Source organism: Barbus barbus, assembly GCF_936440315.1.
Source record: "Barbus barbus genome assembly, chromosome: 17".
NCBI lineage: Eukaryota > Metazoa > Chordata > Actinopteri > Cypriniformes > Cyprinidae > Barbus > Barbus barbus.
The window spans coordinates 16899436-16922048 of NC_136745.1; the positions used below are offsets into that span (position 1 = coordinate 16899436).

At 39.8% G+C, this 22613-nt stretch overlaps 2 protein-coding genes across 3 annotated transcripts; both read right to left on the bottom strand.

The window, feature by feature from the left end:
• Window positions 1-736: 736 nt before the first annotated feature.
• rab11fip5b (RAB11 family interacting protein 5b (class I)) lies at window positions 737-14376 on the bottom strand. 2 transcript variants are annotated; one of them, XM_079438348.1, is made up of 6 exons: window positions 13540-14376; window positions 9760-10265; window positions 8812-9364; window positions 3702-3846; window positions 2366-2605; window positions 737-1139 (listed from the first exon to the last, which is right to left on the bottom strand). In XM_079438348.1, exons 1-6 carry the CDS (start codon window positions 13899-13901, stop codon window positions 1077-1079), a joined length of 1869 nt encoding a protein of 622 aa, XP_079294474.1. In that variant the 5' UTR covers window positions 13902-14376; the 3' UTR covers window positions 737-1076. The 2 variants fall into 2 exon arrangements, with proteins under 2 accessions (XP_079294474.1, XP_079294473.1); XM_079438347.1 differs by lacking the exon at window positions 737-1139 and adding an exon at window positions 4876-7077 and having other exon boundaries at window positions 1990-2605.
• Window positions 14377-15721: 1345 nt separating this feature from the next.
• LOC306883726 (BEN domain-containing protein 4-like) lies at window positions 15722-22607 on the bottom strand. The gene is made up of 5 exons (XM_079439147.1): window positions 22047-22607; window positions 19121-19681; window positions 18280-18371; window positions 17668-17908; window positions 15722-17525 (listed from the first exon to the last, which is right to left on the bottom strand). Exons 1-5 carry the CDS (start codon window positions 22495-22497, stop codon window positions 17284-17286), a joined length of 1587 nt encoding a protein of 528 aa, XP_079295273.1. The 5' UTR covers window positions 22498-22607; the 3' UTR covers window positions 15722-17283.
• Window positions 22608-22613: the final 6 nt, after the last annotated feature.

Genomic DNA, 22613 nt, shown 5'->3' on the forward strand with positions numbered 1-22613 from the left:
GTGATTGTTTTTTATGATTCACAATCAACTATCATATATGAATAATAAAAATAACCATAGGCAAATAAATGTTGAGTGATGTTAGTAGAGGAAATATTCCCTTTGTTGCTCTTAAAACAGTATAAGCTTTTAACACTGTGCCAATCAAGCCTATAGTCAGGACATAACTACATTTAGGGAATATTTTGGGACAATGTTTGTTCCACCAGAGATAATTAACTAAGAATGAAAATGAGTTTCCTCTATCCCTATAGGAATTGTTAAAGATCAAATTTGCATTACTGTGGCATATTCATGATAAAACAGGCAAAATGTCATTGCCATTCGACACTGAGCCCAAACAATGCAAGCAGAGACACTGTCAGTTTGAGCTTTGATTCCCTCAACATTAATATTTCATGAAACCCATCTGCACAATTTGCTGCTCTTATGAATCAGCTGACTGTAACATTATATATGTATAATTCATTATGTACTTTTTACCAATAGACTGTTTTTATGCAATATACAAAATTTTGTTACTATTACAATTTAGTCTAACGTTCACAAAGTGGGTCAAGCACAACTGAAGTACAATAAATAATCGTATTAGTTCTTGTAAGTGTGGTAGTGCCACCCCGTGGTAATACATCACTACTGTGATTGCTGATGTTGGTGGGAACCTCATAAACTCATACAGGCCTTTCTACAAGTCATTTATGTAAAGAACTCAAACAAAAACACTGCAAATGATTTTAGAACTTTATTTTCAAATAACTTTGAAAATGAAGCTGTTTGAAATAATCAGCAATAAATAAAACAAAAAAAATACAAATGTGTCTGTTGTAAATAAATCCACAGAGGCACGTTGCAAAATGGAGATTAAAAGACATAAAAGAATGAATCAGCAACAATCTAGAATCACAGCGATACATGGTTCTTTCCTGCAACACATGCCAAAACTCAAACTAAAAAACATTTTATATACGTTTATAACAGTTTTTTTTATATTCTTTTTTTTCCAGGATGTATTGTTGGTGATACACAAATAATTGATGCCTTGAGTCAACAAAATAATCAGGAACCCTGTACTTTCTTTACGTCCAATTCTGAGACATAGAACTGATGTTCTTGTGTGACAGAATGTCATTTTCATCAGCCTAATAAATCAGGAAACATCAACCAAGAAAACAGTGAATACTGTATAATGAACAAATGTCATGTAGCTTTATCTTTGAAAACAGAACAAAGACAATGGTATAAAACACAATCAGAATGAATATCAGAGAAAATCATAAAGCCACTCTAACACGATGAGGTTACAATGCAGTAAAACAAACAGATCTTCCATCGTTTTTGTGGTTTAGAAAGCTTAGGCATTTGCATGAGACTAATTTTGCTACTTTAGCAGTGATCTAAGTATGCTGCAGTGCTAAGGCTTCATGGATATATTTTGTGTAGCATATATGAATTCAAGCTACAGCTTAGCGGGTTGTATTGCATAGCTTTCATGTTTGCAGAGACAATCTCTGCATTTGTGCGAGTGCTTGATGGAAGTAAGCATGCACTAATATCAGCAGTCTCTATGAGGCAAAGCTGACTGGCTCAAGCACAACGGTTTTGCATAATGCGCATTAAGGTGCTTTTAAAGCTATCAAGAATTTATTTTTTATTATTTACATTATATTATTTAAAGCAGTATTTTACATCAACTTTGACAAGGTGTATTAGACTACATATTATGTATTAAATATGACTGTTTTTAAATCTCTGGATTCATATTGAACAATGTAACATTAGTTTTAATACCATGTATTAAAACTAATGTTTAATACCATGTATTAAAACTACAAATAGTAGTTTGAAGCTTTAGTTGAGAAATTTATGGGGTTTTGTTTTTAGTGTCATTTAATAATTTTGCTCCAAATATGTCCAATTATGAGAAAAGATGAGTGTTAAAGTTTAAAGAAGTCAATTAATAAAAGGCAGTGCTTTTTTACTTGGATTTTTATAACTTTTGGCATTCTGAATGCATCAAGATCCCAGAATTATTTCCTATTATGGAAATTAGAATATTTATAAAGAAGACGTGTGTGTAGATTCTATGAATATTTACATCTACATGTGATCAACAAAATCTAATTATACATACTTTTTTTTTTACTTTTAACCACTGCCTTGTGCTCATAGCATGACTAGGAGTATGCTATCAATGATTGTGGATTTGGAAATACAGTAAGAAGCATGCAAAGCTAAGTTTATCGTGTCTACGTGAATCTGGCAGTTTTGAAACTTAATAGAGCATCACAAATGGCTTTAGATTAATATGAGGTGTTCTCGGGACGGAGCAGGTCATTCACTGTAGTCATTTTGGTCTGGCGCGTACCTGCAACAAAGTCGGCGTCTGTTCCATGATGCGCACCAGCAGCTTGTCAATGTAGTCCTCCAGGTCTCTGACCTGAACCTTCATCTTCTTCAGTTCGGCCTCACGTTTCTCCAATAACGTCACCTGCACCTCAGTTTCAGCCCGCTGCTTCTTGATGTCCATTTCCTGCTGAAGCAGCAAGGCTATCAGCTCCATGTTCGTCATGTTCTGGTACTGAGCCCGAGCCTCCATCACAGCCAGCTGCACAGGAAATAGGTACAGTCATGAGAAGAACAGTAATGAAGTACTGTGTCATGTAGAGAATGATGAACCAAAACTACTTCATTAAACGCTTCTGCTGATCTTTGATCACTTGTGCGTTCTTTCAATATTTTTATTAGTGCAATCAGCACAAGTCCATTTTCATTTTAATGAGACCCTAAATAACCTCTCAGATCAATATGCTTGTTTCAGTGTCTGCGTGTAATCTGTTTGCGGATTCCACTTTTCCAGAACCTGGGTCAAAGCGTGTCTTCCAGCTCCTTATAGGTGTTGTGAAATGTTAGCATTTTACTAATCAGCCTAAATTAGACCTATGTTTAAAGGCATAGTTCACCCAAAAATGAAAATTCTGTCATTAATTACTCAACCTAATGTCGTTCCAAACCGGAGCACCACGCGGGATACGTTGTTTATGCTTTGATCTGAACGAACACAACATTTCCGCGTGGTGCTGCCTACACAGAACAGCATACGTTGTTTACGTTCAGTGGATACTCTCTACAATGGTGCTATAGGGTGACGCGGAGCAGATAAATTGTTGAATAAAGTCGTTATTTTTGTTTTCTTTGCGCACAAAAAGTATTCTCGTAGCTTCGTAAAACTGTAGTTGAACCACTGATGTCACATGGATTATTTTAACGATCTCCTTGCTGCATTTCTGAGCCTTGATCGTGTAAGGATCATTGCTGTCAGAGAGCTCTCGGAATGCATCAAAAATATCATAATTTATGTTCCGATGATGAACGGTCTTAGAGGTTTGGAACGACATGAGGGTGAGTAATTAATGACAGAATTTTCATTTTTGGGTGAACTATCCCTTTAAAATGACTGACAAGCAGAAAATTCTGGATTCCACGGACCACTACATTGTAGAATGGCTATCATTTACTTATGAATAAAGACCAATTTTTTAGTGGAAAAAAAAAGTGTTTTTTTAATATTTCAATATTTTAATGTAACGTTAAAATGCTATATTGAAGGAAATTATTAGTATGAATAAAATACTAGCCTATATTTTAGTAGGGAGTGCTATTAGATAAAAACATCGCTTACAGCAGCTTTAAACTTCCAGTACCTGGTTGTTCTCATCCTCAGCAGTGGTTGGTGGTGCAGATCGTCCTGGGTTGATGGTGAACTTGAGTTTCTCCAGCACTGAGCGGCTTTCAGGTTTCTTCTCTCCCTGCAGAGTCGTGTTGGTCAAGGGCTTCACTGGGTGAGGGCTGTACAGCGGTGCAAAAAGAAGATAAATTAAGTATTTGCTTTGACCTAGGCCTTTCATCATGGTTTAACTGGTACTGTGTAAGCATCTTTTACTTTTTCTTTAAGCCATTTTTTGGGTCTCATGTTTATTAACATCCTGATGAGTTAGTATAGCAAAAGCAATAGAGCACAGTTGAGGAAGCAATGGATAAAAGTAATGAAAAAACAATATTTTATCACTCTTTATTGCTTCTTCTCTCAAGAGACTCAGTCCTTAGTCATCTTTCATTTAAGCAAAAAACTTATTTGGAGATCTTCTCTTAGCAGTGTTGTTAATATTAACTAAAAGTTAAACTTATAATTAAAACATTGTTTTCATTAATTGAAATATGGTGAAATAACTGTAAATATTAGATGGAAAATATAACAAAAAAGAAAAAGCTGAAGTACTGAAATCACAAACATATTAAACTGAAGTCCTTCTGATACATAAAAATTTAATTGAAGACGACACTTCAAAAAGTTTTTTATTCCTCAAGTCTCAAGCTATTTAATATCAATACTGTCTATAAGCACTTTGAGAAGCATCTTTATGATTTTTGTCTCTTTAGGTTCTAAGAAACATGGTCAGTCACCCCTCATGATGATCCAGTCAACATCTCACATCAAACCTGTCATGAACACTAGATGCATACAGTACAACTGTCATCTAACTTTAGTTACCTCTACAAAGGAATGTGTGTTGCTGCCAAAACAGAATGAAGGCTGATAGAAGCAACAGAAAACAAAGATGAAAAATGAAAGAACTAAAAGTAATGCAGCATGAGCAAACCAGGAGGAAACATAAAGAGATGGTGCCGGAAAAATGCATTTACACATTTGTCAAAGTCCGAATTATAGCAAGCTGTGAGTGCAAAAACAAAGTTTGTTCTAAGCCAACATATGTGCGAGCATTTATGAGCCTGTCTAGTGCACCTGTGAGAGAGAATGAGGTCATTTCTCAGGTGAGAGCAGAGGTGAGTGTGCTTTTAAAGGCAGTGAGGTCTCACCTGCTCTCCTCTTGGGGCAGGAGGACGTTAGCTGGCTGTGTCTCCTCAGGTGAGAGGGAGAGCGGTGCGTCAACGTGGGGCTGGGCGGTGGAGGAGCATGTGGAACCCATGCTGGGCAACTCGATTGGGGGGTTCGCAGGAAGGGAAGGGTCAGGGTGGAGACAGGAATTAGTAGCAGCTAATGGGGTGGGTGAAGGGGAAGGACCATGCAAAATGAGATCTGACATAGGATGAGGAGAGCCTGGGAGTGAATCGGCACCAGAGACGGTTTTGGGTGAGCCTGTGGTTGAGCGTGGTCTGATGCGGGCTGATCTGACCTCTGTTTTATAGGGGCTTCTGGAGTTTCTTGGAGCTACTCTAGCATGCAAGTCCTTGAAACTTATTTGTTCCTCCAGCGTTGAACAAGATTCCACGACCTTGTTGTTCTTTGAGAAGCAGACTTCAGAGTTCAGGTTACCTTCTGTTAAATTATTATGCTCCTTATGTGTAGTGAGCAAGACATTGTCTTTTGCTACCTCTTGTTTGATTTGCATTGTCACAGTGGTGTCTTTGCTTGAGCATGTTTGAGTGATCACAGCAATCTCTTTGTTGAGGAGAACGTCAGCCATGTCGTGAGACTCACAGTTAAGGTCTGAAGCAGTGTTTTGGTGTTCACAAGCGTCGACTTTCTGTCCTCCCAGTTCTTCACAAGATCTCTCAAAAGGTGACGAGCAATGATTATGGTTTTGTGAGTCACACAAATGTGATTTGATATTATTATGTGTGCTTTTTGGTGAAAACCTCCCCAACTCTGATGCCATTCTGCACAATATATCCTCTGGTAATCCTGGGGAGCATCTGGGAAGCGAGGAACCATTCGAGTGCAAATTTGAACAATCTCTGGATGATTTAATACCATCTTTATTAATTTCAAAAGGTGGTTGCAACTCAGACGGTGAACTTCCAGAATCAATAAAAGCAAACTCTGAGGTACTTTCTGTATTGTTGTTCGAATCTCTAGGTGAGAGGGTCAACAAACCCACGGCATCAGTATTAGTCTTGCATTGTTGTTCATTGGAGACGTTTATTTCACAGGACAATTCTGAATCGTGTTTCGGTTGAGTCTGAGGTGAACTGCAAAGCGATTCAGTCACTGTGGTTTCCCAGTCAGATGGGAAACACAGAGTTTCAGGAACCATGTACTCGCATTCAGAACTTCCGAGTGCATCTTCACCGAAACCATTTGGTGAGCCGTTAGCATTGTTGTTTGTGGCGAAATCATGACCCCTTGCTTCCCCATCCATGAATTCGTTCAGTCTGATACTGCTGTGCAAATCTACATCCATCTTGTTACACCCTACTGAAGAATTATGGTGCAACTCTTTATCGGAACATAAAATCTGAGCGTTCCTCTTCACGTCTCCATCTCTTACATGCTGAAGGGAGGCGAAGTCAGTCTGGGAAAGGAAGCAGGCCTCTTTCTGCACAGCCAGCTCCTGGGCTCTATCCAACCAGCTGTCCGTGGTGATCCCTTGGGTCCTCATGGGTCTACACAGTGGTAGAGAAGGCAGATCCCATGGCCTTGAAACACCCATGTCAACTTCATCGACCCTTAAACCAATGTTCTCTTTGTTGTTTACACACTGGTTTGTATTTGGTACCTGTGAGAGAAACGGTGCCGATGGAGGTCTCGTTGGAGTCCCACTTGGCGATTTGAGCCGACTGGTGGCAAATGCTTCAAAATCATCCCATTCCCCAGCCCTCTCGGACAGAGAGTGGTTTGGATTAGTGTTTGAGTTTCGATCTGGTGTCTCAGGCATAATAGCCGGAAGAGATCTCTGTCTGGACATACTTCTGGGTCTTTCCCGTTTTAAAGCATACATTTTGCAATCCCCATTACGGAGGGGATTGCATCCGACTGGATAATGATAAAGACTGGAATTAAGAGAACAGTAGCCAGCAGTCGGAGACTTTAGTGCTTCCTCGGCTATAAGATCCTCAAAAAATGGGTTTTGCTGTAGTCGTGTGAGGAAAGGGTTGGAGGGAGAGATGGAAGGGGGTGTTGGGGAAGAGTGGGTGAATGGGTTGGTGTGATTGCCACTAGGGGGAGACACTGAGCCAGTAGTGCAACCGAGGGGAAGAGAGCATGGGGGTTGACTGGGGGAGCAAGGGATCTGACAGGGGGTGTGTGAGCTGCTCTCTACCTTAGGAGAGACTCCCAGCCTGTGGAGGGAAGGCACAAGTAGTCCTCTTAGTCATAGTGTGCAATGGGCCATAAAATCTAACTATGAGTGGGGAGGGGAGAGAGACAGTTCTTTGCCATTACAGAGACACCTCTTAATAGAAGAAAAACTGTCTTTGGATTCAAATTTGTTCATGTTTTGATCGAAAGTGCCTGGCATGTTTTGACCAGCTTGCACACTGTTCCTACATAAATAGCTTAACAGGAACAAAAGGGGAGAAAAGACATTTCCTGTCAGCCTATAAACTAACTAGGGGTGGCCGATATACCTGGAAACATGATAAACAGGTACAAATTTAACAAATGGTATAAATCTCGGATCATCATCTCTAGTGTGTTTATGCTAAAGTGACATTTTGATGTTGTGTTGCTTTTAAAAAGTTTCGCATTTGCATGCATTTTAAGGCTTGCCAGTTTAAACTTTCAAGCAATTTTAAAACATTTGAGCACAATAAGACATAAGACATGAAAGAATTCAGTTTTGTTTCCCCATTTCACACAGCATGAGTACTGAATTACATTCTTTTTCATGGTTTATTTTGCTTAAATTGTCAAAAATTCAAAAAGTTATGAGACGATGCCAGTCTTGGCAATACCGGTTTAATCCCATCAACGCAGATGGTGATGTTTTTAGTGAATATAGACAGTTGGGAGAAAATGGGATGTGTATCAATATATTGTATGATGTATCCGTTTAAGGTCCTAAAGTGACAGCAGCATAATATACCTGCTGTCTGTGTCATTTAATGTCTTTTAATCAAACAATGGGAAAAAAACAAGACAAGAGAAAGCACTCACTGATCTTTAATGAACTACTTTTGTAGCTTTAATAATAATCCCTGCATATTTAATTGATACAATGACGATTGTGCGCTGTTTTATTGTACATTTGATTGCTTTATTCAATTTCTATAGTATTTCTTGCCCGTGTAAGAAAGACATACTTAAAAAGGCAACTTAAATTTCCTTTTTTCTTTGTTTTATTGTAGTTAGTTGTTTACTTGTTTCCACTAAGCTTGAGAACATATTTTTATTAGTTAAGCAAGTATTGTGCATAATGTGTAATTGTAAAATTTCAATGTCATCTAAAGTTTTATTATAGCAAACTAATTAAGCAAAAAAATAACTACATCAATTTGTGACCAATTGTTATCATGACAAAACTACTAATAAAGATGTCATATCGCCCACTCCTAACTATAATAAATGGCTGAATGTGTCAAAAACAAATCATGCTGATGAATGGAAAAAAAATTAAATGAATTACTGAAATGTGAAATAATAATAAAGTACATAAATCAATCAATTTAATCAATTGTACGTGGACATTTCTTATAAAAATAGCTGATGTTTTTGAATGCTTCAACAAATTAGTGGAACTTGACAAACAATTTTTATGAAAACGCACACATTACCATAAATCTCTTGATCTATGTTCTGCATATCAAGAGCAATATAAAGGACTGAGATATAAAAAGCTGCAGCAGTAACTGTTGCATCAGCAAATTCAAACACTCCTTTTTCACTGAGGAACAAAGTGCAGGCTGACATTCAAAGCCATTCACTTAAAAACAAAGTATTTCTTTAGAAGAATATCTGGCAATAAATATACAGATCATGGGGAACTACTATTGATGATACTGATTCATAAGCAAAGGCAGACATCTTTTGTACTGTAACATAAAACCTAGTAGCCTTGCTTGGCCTTCACTCACCTTGGCTTGATCTGGGAGTCACCGGAGCCAAACCATCCTTTGCGTCTGTCCTCAAGAGGAGCAGAAACCTGGCTCTGTTCCGGCTTGGCTGGGAGAGAGTCACTTCGCCCGCTAGAAAACAGAGTTTTCCTCAGCTTTTTTCCTTTATCCACCACTTCCACCAGTCCAGCAGCCTGCACTGGCTTCCCCTCTGAGGTGGCGGCTCCTTGGGTCTGACTCTGAGCCCCATCTGCCTCACTGTCCTCCTTCTTGCTCTTTTCAATAGACCAACGCCTCCCATCGCTCTTCTGCGAGTCTTCACCACGTCGGGTCAGATTCTGGAGAGAGCGAGAAAGGGGTGCACATTTCTCCAGCAGGGAGCGCCTGGCCGGGATGGTGCTTGGACTCTTGGGGCTGACAGGCTCAGCTGAGTAGATATGGCTACCGTTGATGCAGAGGGTTGATTTGGACAGCGGCATACTTTGGCCTTTTAGGTTTTCCACAGCAGGGCTGGGATGAGGAACACATGTGATCTTATTGGCTTCATCACTGTGTGCACGCTTGTGAGTCATCACTTTAAAGACAGAGGTCACAGAGAGAAGAGAGAGAAAGGGTACAGACAAAGATCAGTATGGCCCAAACCATACATGAGGAGAGATTTTAAAGACTTGAAATCTTTAGTCACTCACTCACCCTCATGTCATTCCAAACAAGTTTGATATTCTTTCATCTGTGAAACACAACCGAAGACATTTAGAAAAATGTCTCAGGGTTTTTTAGTCCACACAATGTCAAAAGTCAAAGGGTCCAATGTTGTTTTGGACCCCAATGACTTTAATTGTATGCACAAAAACTGTTGAAACATTTTTAAAAATACCTTTGAATATGATTCACAGAATAAAGAAACTCATACCAGTTTAGAACAACACGAGGGTTGTCATACACTATCATATGGAGCCCACAACTGACCTTTTATCCCACCTTCAGTGTCCATTCTGAAGGGCTCCATCACTCTGCTGGTGTAGATGGGTGTTCTGGACAGCTCTACCGAGATGAATGGATCCCCGGCGGAGGATGCCATGCTACCATCCGACGCCAATGATGAACATGACTGTGTGTCTGAATTCTTGCGAAGTTTCCCCTTAAGGAAGAAGTCTTTCACCTTGCTCCGGTGTACATTGACCCCATCTTCCTCGCCCGGCTCATCTGGTCCACCGTCTCCTGCAAAGGGAGGACCTACAGACCCTGATAGGGCGGCATAGCGGCCAGGTAAAATGGCAGAGGAGGACTCCACGTCTCCTCTCTTTTTTCCCGTGACACGGTCCTTCAGCTTTCCAAATGCAGAACGGGGCTTGTCCTTTATGGTCAGATCGTACATGCTAGCGGTCATGTTGTTGCGGGTGAACTGAACGGTGACCTGCAGCTCACCCCGCTCCTTCTCCTTCCGACCAGCCTTGGAGTGCAGCTTGAGCCACCTTAATCATAGAAAGAAAAAATGTCAGTTTATATTAATCACTCAAAGTTATTTTTTAAAAGCTTAAAGTAATCCTTAGCAAATATATATGACAATTTTTCACTGTACAGTATAATGCTGTAATAAATAAATTCACTTGAAGTATTTAAAATGACTGATTTAAGTCTTTAGGGTTTTAATTTAGATAAAATATTATAGAATTGTAATAATTAAACATTAGGCCAGAATGGTGCATCCTTACTTTCAGAACATCAATATCTTTTAATAGTTATCAAAACATAAATTATGAATTATTTTAATGATCCTAGTTTTCTTTAAACAAAGTATCCAGTAGCAGTACCCTTCAAAAGTTTTGATATACATTTTTGAAAGACATTTCTACTTTTATTCAGGATGCATTAAATTGACCAAAAATGACATTAAAAGATTTACAATATTACAAAAGATTTTCTTTTGAACTCTCTATTCATCGAAGTATCCTGAATTTAAAAAAAAAAAAAAAAAAAAAAAAAAAAAAACAGTTTCCACAAAAATCTTAAACACCAAAAATGTTTTGAACATTGATAATAATAAGAAACGTTTCTTGAACACCATGGCATAAATTACATTTTTGTATTATTTCAATAGAAACAGTTAAATTGTAATAATATTTCACAATATTACCGTCTTTACTGCATCAAATAAATGCAGCCTGGATGAGCACGAGAGACTTCCTTCAATTGTAAATACGTTTTTTGTCTTTTGATTTTAGGATGAAATTTTCACACTTATAAAATTATGCTCTCACTGTCTGCCTAATCTTTTATAACACTGGCTTACAATTTCCTGCTCCACACTGAAGCAAGCGTGTATGACCTATACTGCAGAGGGGGCCTCTTGAACGAATGTTACTGCTTTAGCATGGTGCCGTCCCTTTGTCTCACACAGAACCAGTGGTGAAACCATTTCCTCCATTTCCGGTAGAGCAGAGAGCACCTTCATGTGCGCACACGTGCAGAGAGCCAAGACAAACGGCTTACAATGGGAGACGCAGAAGAGAGAGAAAGAGAAGGCGAGAGAGGTGCAACTCTGAGCTCAATTAAAGCCAGATGTGCAGAACAGCCTCACGCCTACAACGACATGTGATAATTCAGAATAGTGTGTGCAGACTGCAGAGACGGACATTTCTCCATATTCGTCTCTCCACATGACCTGAAGCGCCGAGAGGCATACTGTGCAAACTTTAACTAGAAAATGAAAGTTTGTCAAGATAAACACTGAATGTTAACTTGACAAAATCATTTGTTATGCAGTTACTAGACTGATTCTCCCACCACACTACTGCTTTATGGTGTTCAAGATGGTTGCTATGCCATTGCTAAGGTGCATTGTAGTTTAGTGGTTCTCAACCTTTTAACTCCAAGATTCCTCATTGTCCGACACAAAATTTGAAGGACCCCATAAAGGCTAAGATATTCTCAGTATTTCTACCATAATTATGACAAAGCTGCTTGGTTTAAAGCTTAAATTAACAAATTGATTAATATATTGATATTAATAATTGATACAGTAAAATAAGTAACCACAATTAATTTTGTAATTCCAGACATTTCAAGAATCGTATGTTCTTCCAAAAAAATAAAAATTAAGTTATTAAGAAGAGGATAATATAATTGCAGTTTACATCTTGTATTTGTGTGATTTTTGACATTTGTATTCAGATTGCAATTAGATTGTTTTTATATACATCAATAATTAGTATTAATTTAAATAAAAATAGTGATCCCGGGGCTCCCTTTAAATCTAAATTTATTTAGATATTCTTGAAACACTTTGGCAGATTTGGGATTTTTAAAACCAGTAACATGCTTACACCAATAAGAAACAAATATACTAATTAATATCTAAATGAAGTTATCATCATAAACTTTCACATTAGGCACTTATTAACATCTTAACAGTCTTTAAATCAATTTTGTTAGTTGAGCAATATGTGAATTTAAGAGTTGAATTGTGGACGTGAGAAAAAAAGAAAGCATATGAAAAATGAAAATAATGTTATTGTTGCTCAGCATGGCTCACTGACTTCCTCCCTCACTTGTTTATAGAGGTTTCAGCCAAGAGGCCCCACCTACCTCATCTCTTCCTCCCCTCCCATGACAAATTATTTACTCCTCCTAATGACGGCACCGCTAGATGTATAGTTGAATTTCATCTATTAGATGTGCAAGCTTTTAAACAAGTGTGTGATATTCAAATAAAAATGAAGAATGACCCCCCCCCCCCCCAAAAAACCCCCAGACAAGATTCCAGGAAGGCTACGTCTTTTGGAGTGCAGTGAAATGCGTGTTTGTTGAGTTCAGTGCAGACTCTGTGACCACTCTGACACATGCTGGTACAGCTCTGTGTGAAGGCATGACTCTGCGCCAGCGCTACGCAAGCACACTGATGAGGACTAGATGCAGCATGCCCCTCCAAGTATGTTGCTGTTGTTGTGTCTGCGAAAACATATCCCATTACTCTGGTATTCAAAACAGTGTTGGCTTTGCACTTCCCATAGATTGCTTGTGTGGCTTCGACCACCATGCATTTCTTTAATATTGCATGTGACATCAGTAATTTAGGTTAAGTTTTGGTGGCTGGCCAAAGAATCTTCCTGCAGTTCTGTTATGTTGCGAATGGGAATGTCTGTCCAACTGTGAACTGGATGCAAAGAAATTCTTCCACCCAAAATCACAGGCTCAAGGTTTTGGCATGCCTGTGTCAAATATCCCAGGACAGGAAAGCTGTTCTTTAAAAATACATTCAAAAACATAAAGATAGATCCTGTATCTTAAGGCTATACTTTTTTACACTCACTATTGGGAATAAGGAGAAGTGGTGAAACAAGACTAAAAATGCCATGGATTTATTTTTTTCTTTTACACGTACCCTATAATCAGTGTTTTCAGTATCATTGAGATACTACTATAGTTTTAATATTTTTTTATTTTTAAATACATTTTTAATGTGTTTTTTATTCATGTTTTAAGTATCAGATTTACTACAAATTAAACCATGGCTACTTTAGTTAAACCATGATAACCACAAATTAACCATGTTTTTGCTACACTAACCATGGTATTTGTAGTAAAACTGTGGTTATATATATGGTAATCAATATACCAAAAAAACACGGTAACTAAACTTTTACTACAATAAAATGTAGTAAAATTACTACAATGCCATCACTGTGTCATGGAGGAGGCTCGACCAAGAGGCCTATAAATGATCCTATTATTAACTGCAATACTCACTCATTTCTGGGACACATTCCATCCTGAAAAACTTTGTTGAGGGGAATAACAGCTTGACCGAGAAACACGTCGAGCCCGATCAGCACGCGATGCATGACTGTGAGCACTAGGTTGCAGCTCACCCCACCCGCCTCCAGCAGCCCAGGCAGCAGCTCAAAGGAGCACTCCTCACTCCACTGCGGCTCCTCAGCCTTCTCCACCAGGCCGGTGGTGTACTTCTCCTTGCCGACCTGGATGATGGTGTAAACGTAGCGGCTGCCTTGCTTGCCCTTCGTCCGCAGTCCCTTCGCGCGAAGGACGGTCACGTTGACGTGCGTCGGGACCCATCTCTGCTCGTCGTCGTCCAGGCTGATCAGAGGCATCCCGCTGCGGTTGGAGACGCAGTTGTTTGGGATAATCTAGCAGAATGACACTTGCGCACTGGATAACTATGCACTGCCCGCGCCCTTGCGCCTGTCCGCCGCCCGAAGTTGCAGTGAGACAAAGTGCTGCATTATCAAAAGGACAATCTCAACGTTTATAACAACAATCCCTGGCGAGTCAAACTTCGCATCAATTTACCGTAGTGGGCGTTCTGGACCCTCAGCGTCAGATTTTTGACAACTCACTGCACTGCTGCTGCTGCGCGGCCCGCCCTCCAACATTTTGTGGGGGCTCCGCAAAGTATCCAGCTGAATTAAAGAGAAAGGCAACTGTAATCCGTGCTGCGATAGTTCACCTCAGAGCATAGCGAACAACCCAGAGATCACTAGTCAGAGAATCAGAGTGAGGCGTGAGGGACAACTTATCCACGCTGAAGAAGTTCATACTTCATAGTAAGCGGCGTTTGTTTTGAATGAATCATTTAAGTGAACGAATCGGTTGGTTTGAACAAATCTTTTATCTGAACTAATAGTTCTTCTTTTTTAATGCACTGAAGCCTTCAAATATCATTCGAGTAGGATCTCAGAAGAAGCACATTGTGGCCGTTTTGAGTATGCTCAGGTCTCTTTAAAACCAAAATGTTTCGCAAATCAGTGGCAGTTTAAAACGTGTTTCAACAGCTTTACCCAATTTGCTAAAAAAATAAAAAAATAAAAAAATTGTAGGCTCATCCAAAACCCCACCTCTAAACCTACAGTGGGTTAGATAGAGCAAATCAGATAAAATCCTTGAAAAATTCTTGGCCTGAGTCCCAACGTGCCCATCCTAAATTCAATATTACTGATTTTCAGTACTATTTAGGGCAGATAGTACGCACATTGGGACGCAGGGCTTGGGCATGACGAGAACGCCCTCTAGGAGAGATAAGATTTGAGTCAGAGGTTCTCAACTCTGGCCTTCGAGATCCGTTTTCCTGCAGAGTTTAGCTCCAACGTGCCTCAATACACCTGCATGGAAGTTTCTAGTGTGCCTAGTAAGAGCTTGATTAGCTGCTTCAGGTGTGTTTGATTAGGGTTGGAGCTAAACTCTGCAGGAAAGTGCACCGTCCTCGAGGGCTAGAACCTCTGGTGAAGAAAAAGAAAAGACAGAGGAGTCTGAACGAATTGAACTGGAATACTGACTGCAAAACCTGAAGAGCGATAAAGCGGGTGTGTGAATGATTTAATAACTCGCTCGGGCTGTTACCTATATATAAAAAGAGTCAGTGAGTGAATCAGAATCGTAATAATTCTGTTAGTAAACCTATGCAAAAGATTCGAATCAATGAATCAAAGTCACCATCACTTCTGCAGGACAGTGAAGATAGTTCTGTGCGAGTACATGGGGGTGGAGTACCGATGCTATCTCTTCTTAACTGTCCCATGATGATGATGATGATGATGATGATTTTTTCCCCCGGCTGAACTAAATCTGTTTGAGCCACATCTATTGCGCAATGCCTGCGCATTACATAAGTTAAATATATAACTTTACAATGGATGGTGATTAAACTGTTGAAGAACAACGAGAGTTTAAACTAAAACTGTTTGCTGGGCTTGGTCTGGTCTGCTGGTTGATTTTAAAAGCACTTTTCACTTTGAGCCCAATTTTGCACTCTTGTTTATCATAAATAGGCTAATATGCTGCATCCGAATGATTTCATAAAGTGTACCCGCATTCACTCCACAGACATCCGCAATATTGTTCTCTACTGCCATCTATTGTTCAACGTCTGGAATTAATAGAGCAGCTACTATTGAAACACAACACAGATGGCATTGTCTGGATAACTTATTTTGCTTCATTGTCTTTTCTCATTTTTGTCCACATTACATAAATGCATCTTCTGTTTGAAAAGAAAATATCATTAATAAGTAAGAGGAAAAACAGTCTCATCACTTTTGGCGGGGTTCACAGTGTTGACACGTTCTTTGAATAGACTAGAGGACTAACAATTTCCAATTACCATGGATTTGTACAATCACAACAGGCTATATATCACAACTACAGAGGCTTTTGCATGTCTGGTAGTCAAAGGCAACAGCAACTTGCTAACTTATTTTATACCACTCTGACACAACTTCATCAGCTGTTTAATGTTAGGGAATTGCTGACATTTAACCCTGAACATGAATTTGGGCGATACAGAAGCCATTAGTAGCTGAGTAATGAGGCCACAGAACTTCAGTTATGAAACAGCCTTAACGGTCACAAGTTTTTAAGCTTTGTGAGCAGGTTTAAAGGTTAGGGATTCCCCAGCATCAGACATCTGATGAAGCGCCGTGGAGAATGAATTCAAAATTATTCATTAAATGACATTTGACTGAATTCTACCAGACATTACACAATGACCTGCATGTATAAACATTTCACAGACAGAGACTTTGTCTAAGGCATTAAAGAAAGATGGTCCGTTTTCAAACACGTTTTTCTTTTGTTTGAAAACCCAAACAGCCAGAGGCCACTAATGTAACAGGAACACCAAGAGATAAACAACAGTCTGAAATTGGCAGTATTTGTAGTTCTTAGTGGTAGATGGTGTCTCTTTTTAAGGCATTTGATTTAGTCTCTTATGCAGTCACACAGAATATTATAATGTGGTAGAATAAATGAATTCGGGTTGATCCTCTAAACATGATCTTTGTGGTGCTTGACGAACTAGAATCAAGAAGCAGCAACACAAATTACAAATAACATCGCTTCCTTACTGGATCAGAGGAAAGATTAGGAAGCCACCCAACACACTATATTACAGACTTACTGTATCTCCACAGACACGGACAAATTGTAGAGTTCAGTAATTTCATCCTGTAGCCACTTTTGAAAATTATTTTGCAACATCACAGTTTTTTCTTATAAACATTACAGATTATTCAACATCATATGATAAAATAGAGGGCAGCACTTTAAATTGAACCATATCAGAGAGAATAACAGAAAATCATATTAGCACCTCATTTGCAGGCTGTCTGTATGAACATCTGACCAATCTGACACGAAAGGAAGCTCTCATTATTTACAATGGAGTAAAATGGATACATTCATGTTGCTATAGTAGATCACATTCGATGGAACAAATTAGCAAATGGAGCGCATAATAAACCTGATATTGTGTAGAATTCAACCAACTTTGCTGCCTAGTGACTACTAACCATTTAAACAATATAGCATGGAGGAATCCCACATAATTTAGTGGGTAGGTGTGAACACCCTGGAATGTTTTGACAGGAAGGAATAAGGATTATTTTCAGACACAAACCACGTTAAGATCATGTAAGTGCTGCAACTCTGTATGAGCCGATCCAGAGGGCTTGATCCATGATTTGGACGTATTTTTATTCTTTAGTCCCCCAAACCATTCTGTGAGCCCTTCAGATAGAGCTCATCCTGAGAGAGCTGCCCGTCATAGCTCTCCATGTATAAACTACCACTGCTGCTGCTACCACTGCCTCCGTTCCCCAGGAAAGTGCCTACAGCCCGGCCCTGCCGCGCATGCCCTACTGCATCGCTGAAGACTTTGTTTATCTGCTCCTCAGAGGGCATCCACCAGTCAGGATTAGAAGCACAGTGCATCCGGATAAACTCTGTGAGAGGGAACGCCACGGGAGGGAGATAGAATGTGTGAGATGCTAAATTAAGTTTGCATAATTATTGCACCGATAATCTGATTAAAATTTGATGTTAAAGTAAAAAAAAAAAAAGTGTAAGAACGTTTTAGCTCACTACCTCTGAGACAAGTGACCTTGACTGGGTTGAGAGGTCTTCTCTCCGGCCCCGGATCCCCTGTGTGTACTGAACGTTTCCTCTTCCCCAGACCACATGAGTATTTCAGCTCATCTGTGGTGAACACGAACCGGATAAGGTAACGCAGGAGCCGCCGGCCATCTTTTTTTGAGGAGTTGACTGCCTCGTCCCACTGCTTATTGGTGATGAAGAGAGGATAGTTCCCCAGAAGCTGTTTACCGCCCTATTTAGAAAAAACAGAGATTATGAGATTATAGTTTGTAGAGGAGAAGAAATCTTTAATGCTGTCTTTAATCTTTAATGCACTTTAATGCATCAACATTTAAACAGACGCTGCACTAAATACTGTACCAGAAAACAGGCAAATTCAATATAAAGAACTGAAACTTTACTGGGATGCTAAAAAATTCTGTTGCTTTTAGTTTTACGTAACAGTTCTTTAAAGTGATATTTTCATAACCTCAGATTAGACTTTCATTTGACTGACGGTTTCAGTTCTTTTCATACCCGGGTAATCATTTCTTGCGTAAACCTGTATCTCTGTGGTGTTCATGACTATTTTAACAGCACTGAAAGGTCTTTTGTCAGGCTCACCTCGGTAAGCTGCTCTTCAGGCTGAGGCTGCACAAACTGGTTGTGGTGCTGAAGAACCGTCTTAAAAAAGTCCAGAACATTCTGGCAAGGAGCTGTTAAAGGCAAAACCAGCAAACATGGTTGCTTTATTTAAACCAAACAAGCTGAAATGTTGTACATAAGCAAACTACTATGTACTGTTAAGAGTGCACAGCCCCCCCCCCCCAAATTGTAATCTTTAATGTTTACTATTGTTTCCCCATTCGGTGGCAAACCAAATGCCTCTAACCCATTTTTGGACACTTTTAGTTGTGGAATAAATAAATCATAGCTCACAAATACACTGTGAAAAGGGCTTTTTCACAAAGGTATCCAAATCTGAACAAATTTAAAAAGATATTTAAAATTTAAAACAATTTTAAAAATATAAATATTACCATTACAACAATATTGTTATACTGAATAATTAAAAAGTAGTATTTAATAATAATAATTAGTATTGTTTACAGAACAACAGTAAAATTACAATACTAATATTTGTCTGAATTTCTCTGATTTCAAACATTACACTACATTCCTTTATTTTGGTGGCAAACAGCTGGGAAACTTTAGAAATTCTCTTTTGTTGACAACAGATTTTTAAATGATTCTCTTTACAAATTTGTGGAATGAGAATCTACTGTATCTCCAGAAAGTTTAATAAACATTTAGTGAACAGCCTGGACCCCTTTTAAGTACACTACACTGTGCACCTTTAAAAGCTTAGGATAGTAATAATGATTTTGTGGATACAATGATTACAGTGGATTGTGTGTGTCTAATATCAAAACAGAAATAAAACCAAATCATCAAAGTTCAATACCTGGTATATTGTCCAGTTTGTGTCTCAGTTCCTCGTTTTCCTGCTGTAGACTAAGAACTTCCTGTTCCAGCTCCATACAGCGTGGACAACAACCTTCCTCCTCATCTTCCTCAGGCAGTGTGGACGAGGGGTGTCCGTATGACTCAGACGGTGCTGGAGAAGCCCAGCCGCCTAAGTTCTGCCTCGGGGACCCTGAAGCTGCCGGCTCAGCCTCTACCGGGTGACACCGTTCACTGTCTGATGACTGGGGTCCGGAGAGCAGGTAGTTCTGAAGCGAATCTGTGAAAATCCGAAGGAAAGCGGAAGTCTGCTGCTGGTTCCAGTGGTTGCCCCGTTGAGTCTCCTCACCTGTGTTCTCCAAGGATGAGTCCTCTGACCTGGTCTTAGAACTGAGCCTCTCTCCTGGAGACAGGCAGCTGTTCTCCTGTTTTATGAGAGTAGAGATGGAAGAGGATGAAGGGATGAGGGAAGGCTGGGGCTCAAGAAGCCGTCCGTTGCTGTTTAGGAGGCTGAGCACTCGACTGCACTGCTGGGCAAAAGCATCCAATATAAGACGGTTTTCTGAGGGGAGAGCAAAATCACACATAAGTGCACAAGTATTGCAGCAACAGATTTCTTCATTCTTCATTTTTTGTATACAAAGAAACCGTTCAACCATAAATTAAATTTGAAATGAAACTCATTTTACTCACTATCATGTATTTTCAAACCTGCATTGACATCTGTTGTCAAAAAGGGTTATTTACAGTAGAACTTTTCTTTACTACCACATGTATCAAGCAATTTTCAAGGCAAATTTTACAATGCTTTTTCAGTGCTATTTTGTACTTGGATATTCTGCTAAATGTTTTTGGTGCTCTAGAGAAGAAAGAAAACAACATTAATACAATTTTTTACTATTCTGTTCTATACTATACTAATCTATTAATTTACTACACATTTCATTTATTATTTTAGTTTAACCTAATTTCACAATACCATTGCTTTCAATCTTTATGAGCTCCATTTTTGCTTTTTCATTACGTCCTTCATGTCCTCTGTTTGCACTTTCCATCATTTTTATCTTTAAATCTGCAACTTGGTCCTGCATGTCTACAGATTTAGGAGATAAGGATGCTGTGAATCTGTCCGCACACACACATACACACATAACTCATTTACATGGTGTCATTGTTCTAATAAACACTATTCATATCTTCCAAATCCTCTATAAATATGATGAGAAGCAGAGAGATTAATAAAAAGGAAAATGCTGACCAACCAACCGCATACAATTACTCCGTCTCACCACAGCCTTCTGGCCGCGCCCAGATGCAGAATCTTAAGAGGATGATTATGAATTTGCCACCCTCACACAAAGACACAGGGCAGACAATTATCAGCTCAGGCAGTCGCTGTGGCACCCGTATGAGTGACGGGAGCGAGCCTCCGCCATCGCCTGGATGCGTCTATCAGGCTTAAGCAGATGTGGCCATTTATTAACATGCACAGCATCTCTGTTTACCCCCAGCAAGATGGATTTGATATCATTCTCCTCTATCTTACCCTCTCCCTCCTCCTTTGCTGCTGTCGTTCCCTCTCTTTCCTTTCACTTCCCCTCTCTCCTTCTCTCCCTCCCTCCATTATGCCACGCAGAGTGAGCCTCATGAAATTTCATTAAACACAACATGTGCAGCAGAGCTAAATTTATGAGCCACATTTGTTTTAATCACAATCCCTTTGGAGGAGCTTTTAAATGCAATTTGGATTATTGCACTGATCTCAGAGCTGTGTCCTTGGGTGTCTACGGCTCCTATCCCCAGGGCAAGAAAGATGAAACCATTAGCATTGTCTAATTGGCCAAAAAGAAATCCCTCATGTTTTCTTTTGCAGTGGATATTCCATAACAATAAACCAAAAGGGCTCGGTATGAAATTAGAATGCACTGCAGCAGTCGCTGTTAAATCTGATCTTCACTGGAAACATCTATACTGCATCTCCAACAAGTGCAATTAATATTTAGTGAACAGCCTGAAGCCCTTTTAATGATGCCCAGGTGAATTTCAAAATGGACTCTACATGTTAAACACTACATCAAAAAAAGAGAAAAGGGTTGCAAGGTTGATCTTAAAACTTCCATACCCAATCCAATAACTCATGTGGAGAAAAATAGATCAGCTGAATGTTTGTACAGACACTGAGGCACCCTGTTGTATGATAATGACACAATTTCTCTATTTGTGAAGGCCTTGAGGCTCTGCTGAATGAAAACAAACTCTTGCAACAAGCACATGAAAAACAACTACTGAAGTTGACAAGTTTAGGTAAATCAGAGAGAGAGCTGGTGAGAAAAACAAGATGCTTTCCACAAATTCATGCTGGGAGCATCTTAATGCAGCGTGTAAAGAAATCTGACAGTACTTGAGACTTTCATTTTTATGACAGTTACTCTCTATGATCATGGACCAGTGTTCACATTTCATTGTAAAACTCTACACTACCTTCATACTGATACTTGTTATATATTCCTCTTTTTTGGCAATATGAGGGATTTGAGAGCATTTTAGTAATTCCCTAAGCAAGTATGTCGACCACAGTGTTAGTAGACTAATCGAAAGATGTAAAATAAGATTTTGGTAAATATACCACAAATAGACTTACAATGCCATCCTAATATAACAGATACAAAACATTTTATTGCAGGGGTGTTATTCAGTTATTAAGCCATGGTTGTTATATTTATCATTACTTTCAGGCAAAAACTGATGTGAAATTAAACATGTCGACAATGAATGAGTCGCATCATTTGGGCGTGGGACCCAAATTGTTAATGTATTCGAGTAAAAATATAATTGCAATGTTCGCATAAACGCACTCCAAAGTTAGACACTTCAAGTCCTCAGCTTCGTGTTGGATAAAAGTTTCCGAGGCAAACTCGTTCACGTACCTGAGCTTATTCCATAGGTGCAATCTGGAGACTGGTGGCGACCCGCCGGGTATCTGCCGGGTAACTCCTGGCCGGCGACCCTCCTCTGGCTGCCAAAAGATGCCACTGCTGCCGCCGCGGCGCTCCCCGCTGATGCCGCGCTGGGTGTCGCGACTCTGCTGCTGGGCCTGATTTCGCAGGGGAGGCGGTGCTGCTGACCGCTACTGATGGAGAGGGACGCTTGCGGAAGAGGAACGCGCTGTGAATACTGCTGCTGATGATGACTGAGAGGATGAGGATGGTCTCCGAGCTGCGGGATGTCCACCATTGTGGGTCTGTCATATCTCGCCTTGCCCGCCGCGCGTTTGCTCGGAAAGGTCTTGAGGGAGCTGTATGGACTCCGCTGCTGCTGCTGCCTGCAGATTTTGGGCGTAGAGAGACCTTCGTCTGCCGGTAGCATCTCCTCCTCCATCTCCCTCGCACTTGAGTGTCGTTCTGTCCCGGTCTGGTTAAATCAGTTATGCCAGTGTCTCGCCGCCTTGCTCTGTGTCTCTAACACTTCTAACTCTGTCTGAGATACTCAGAGGG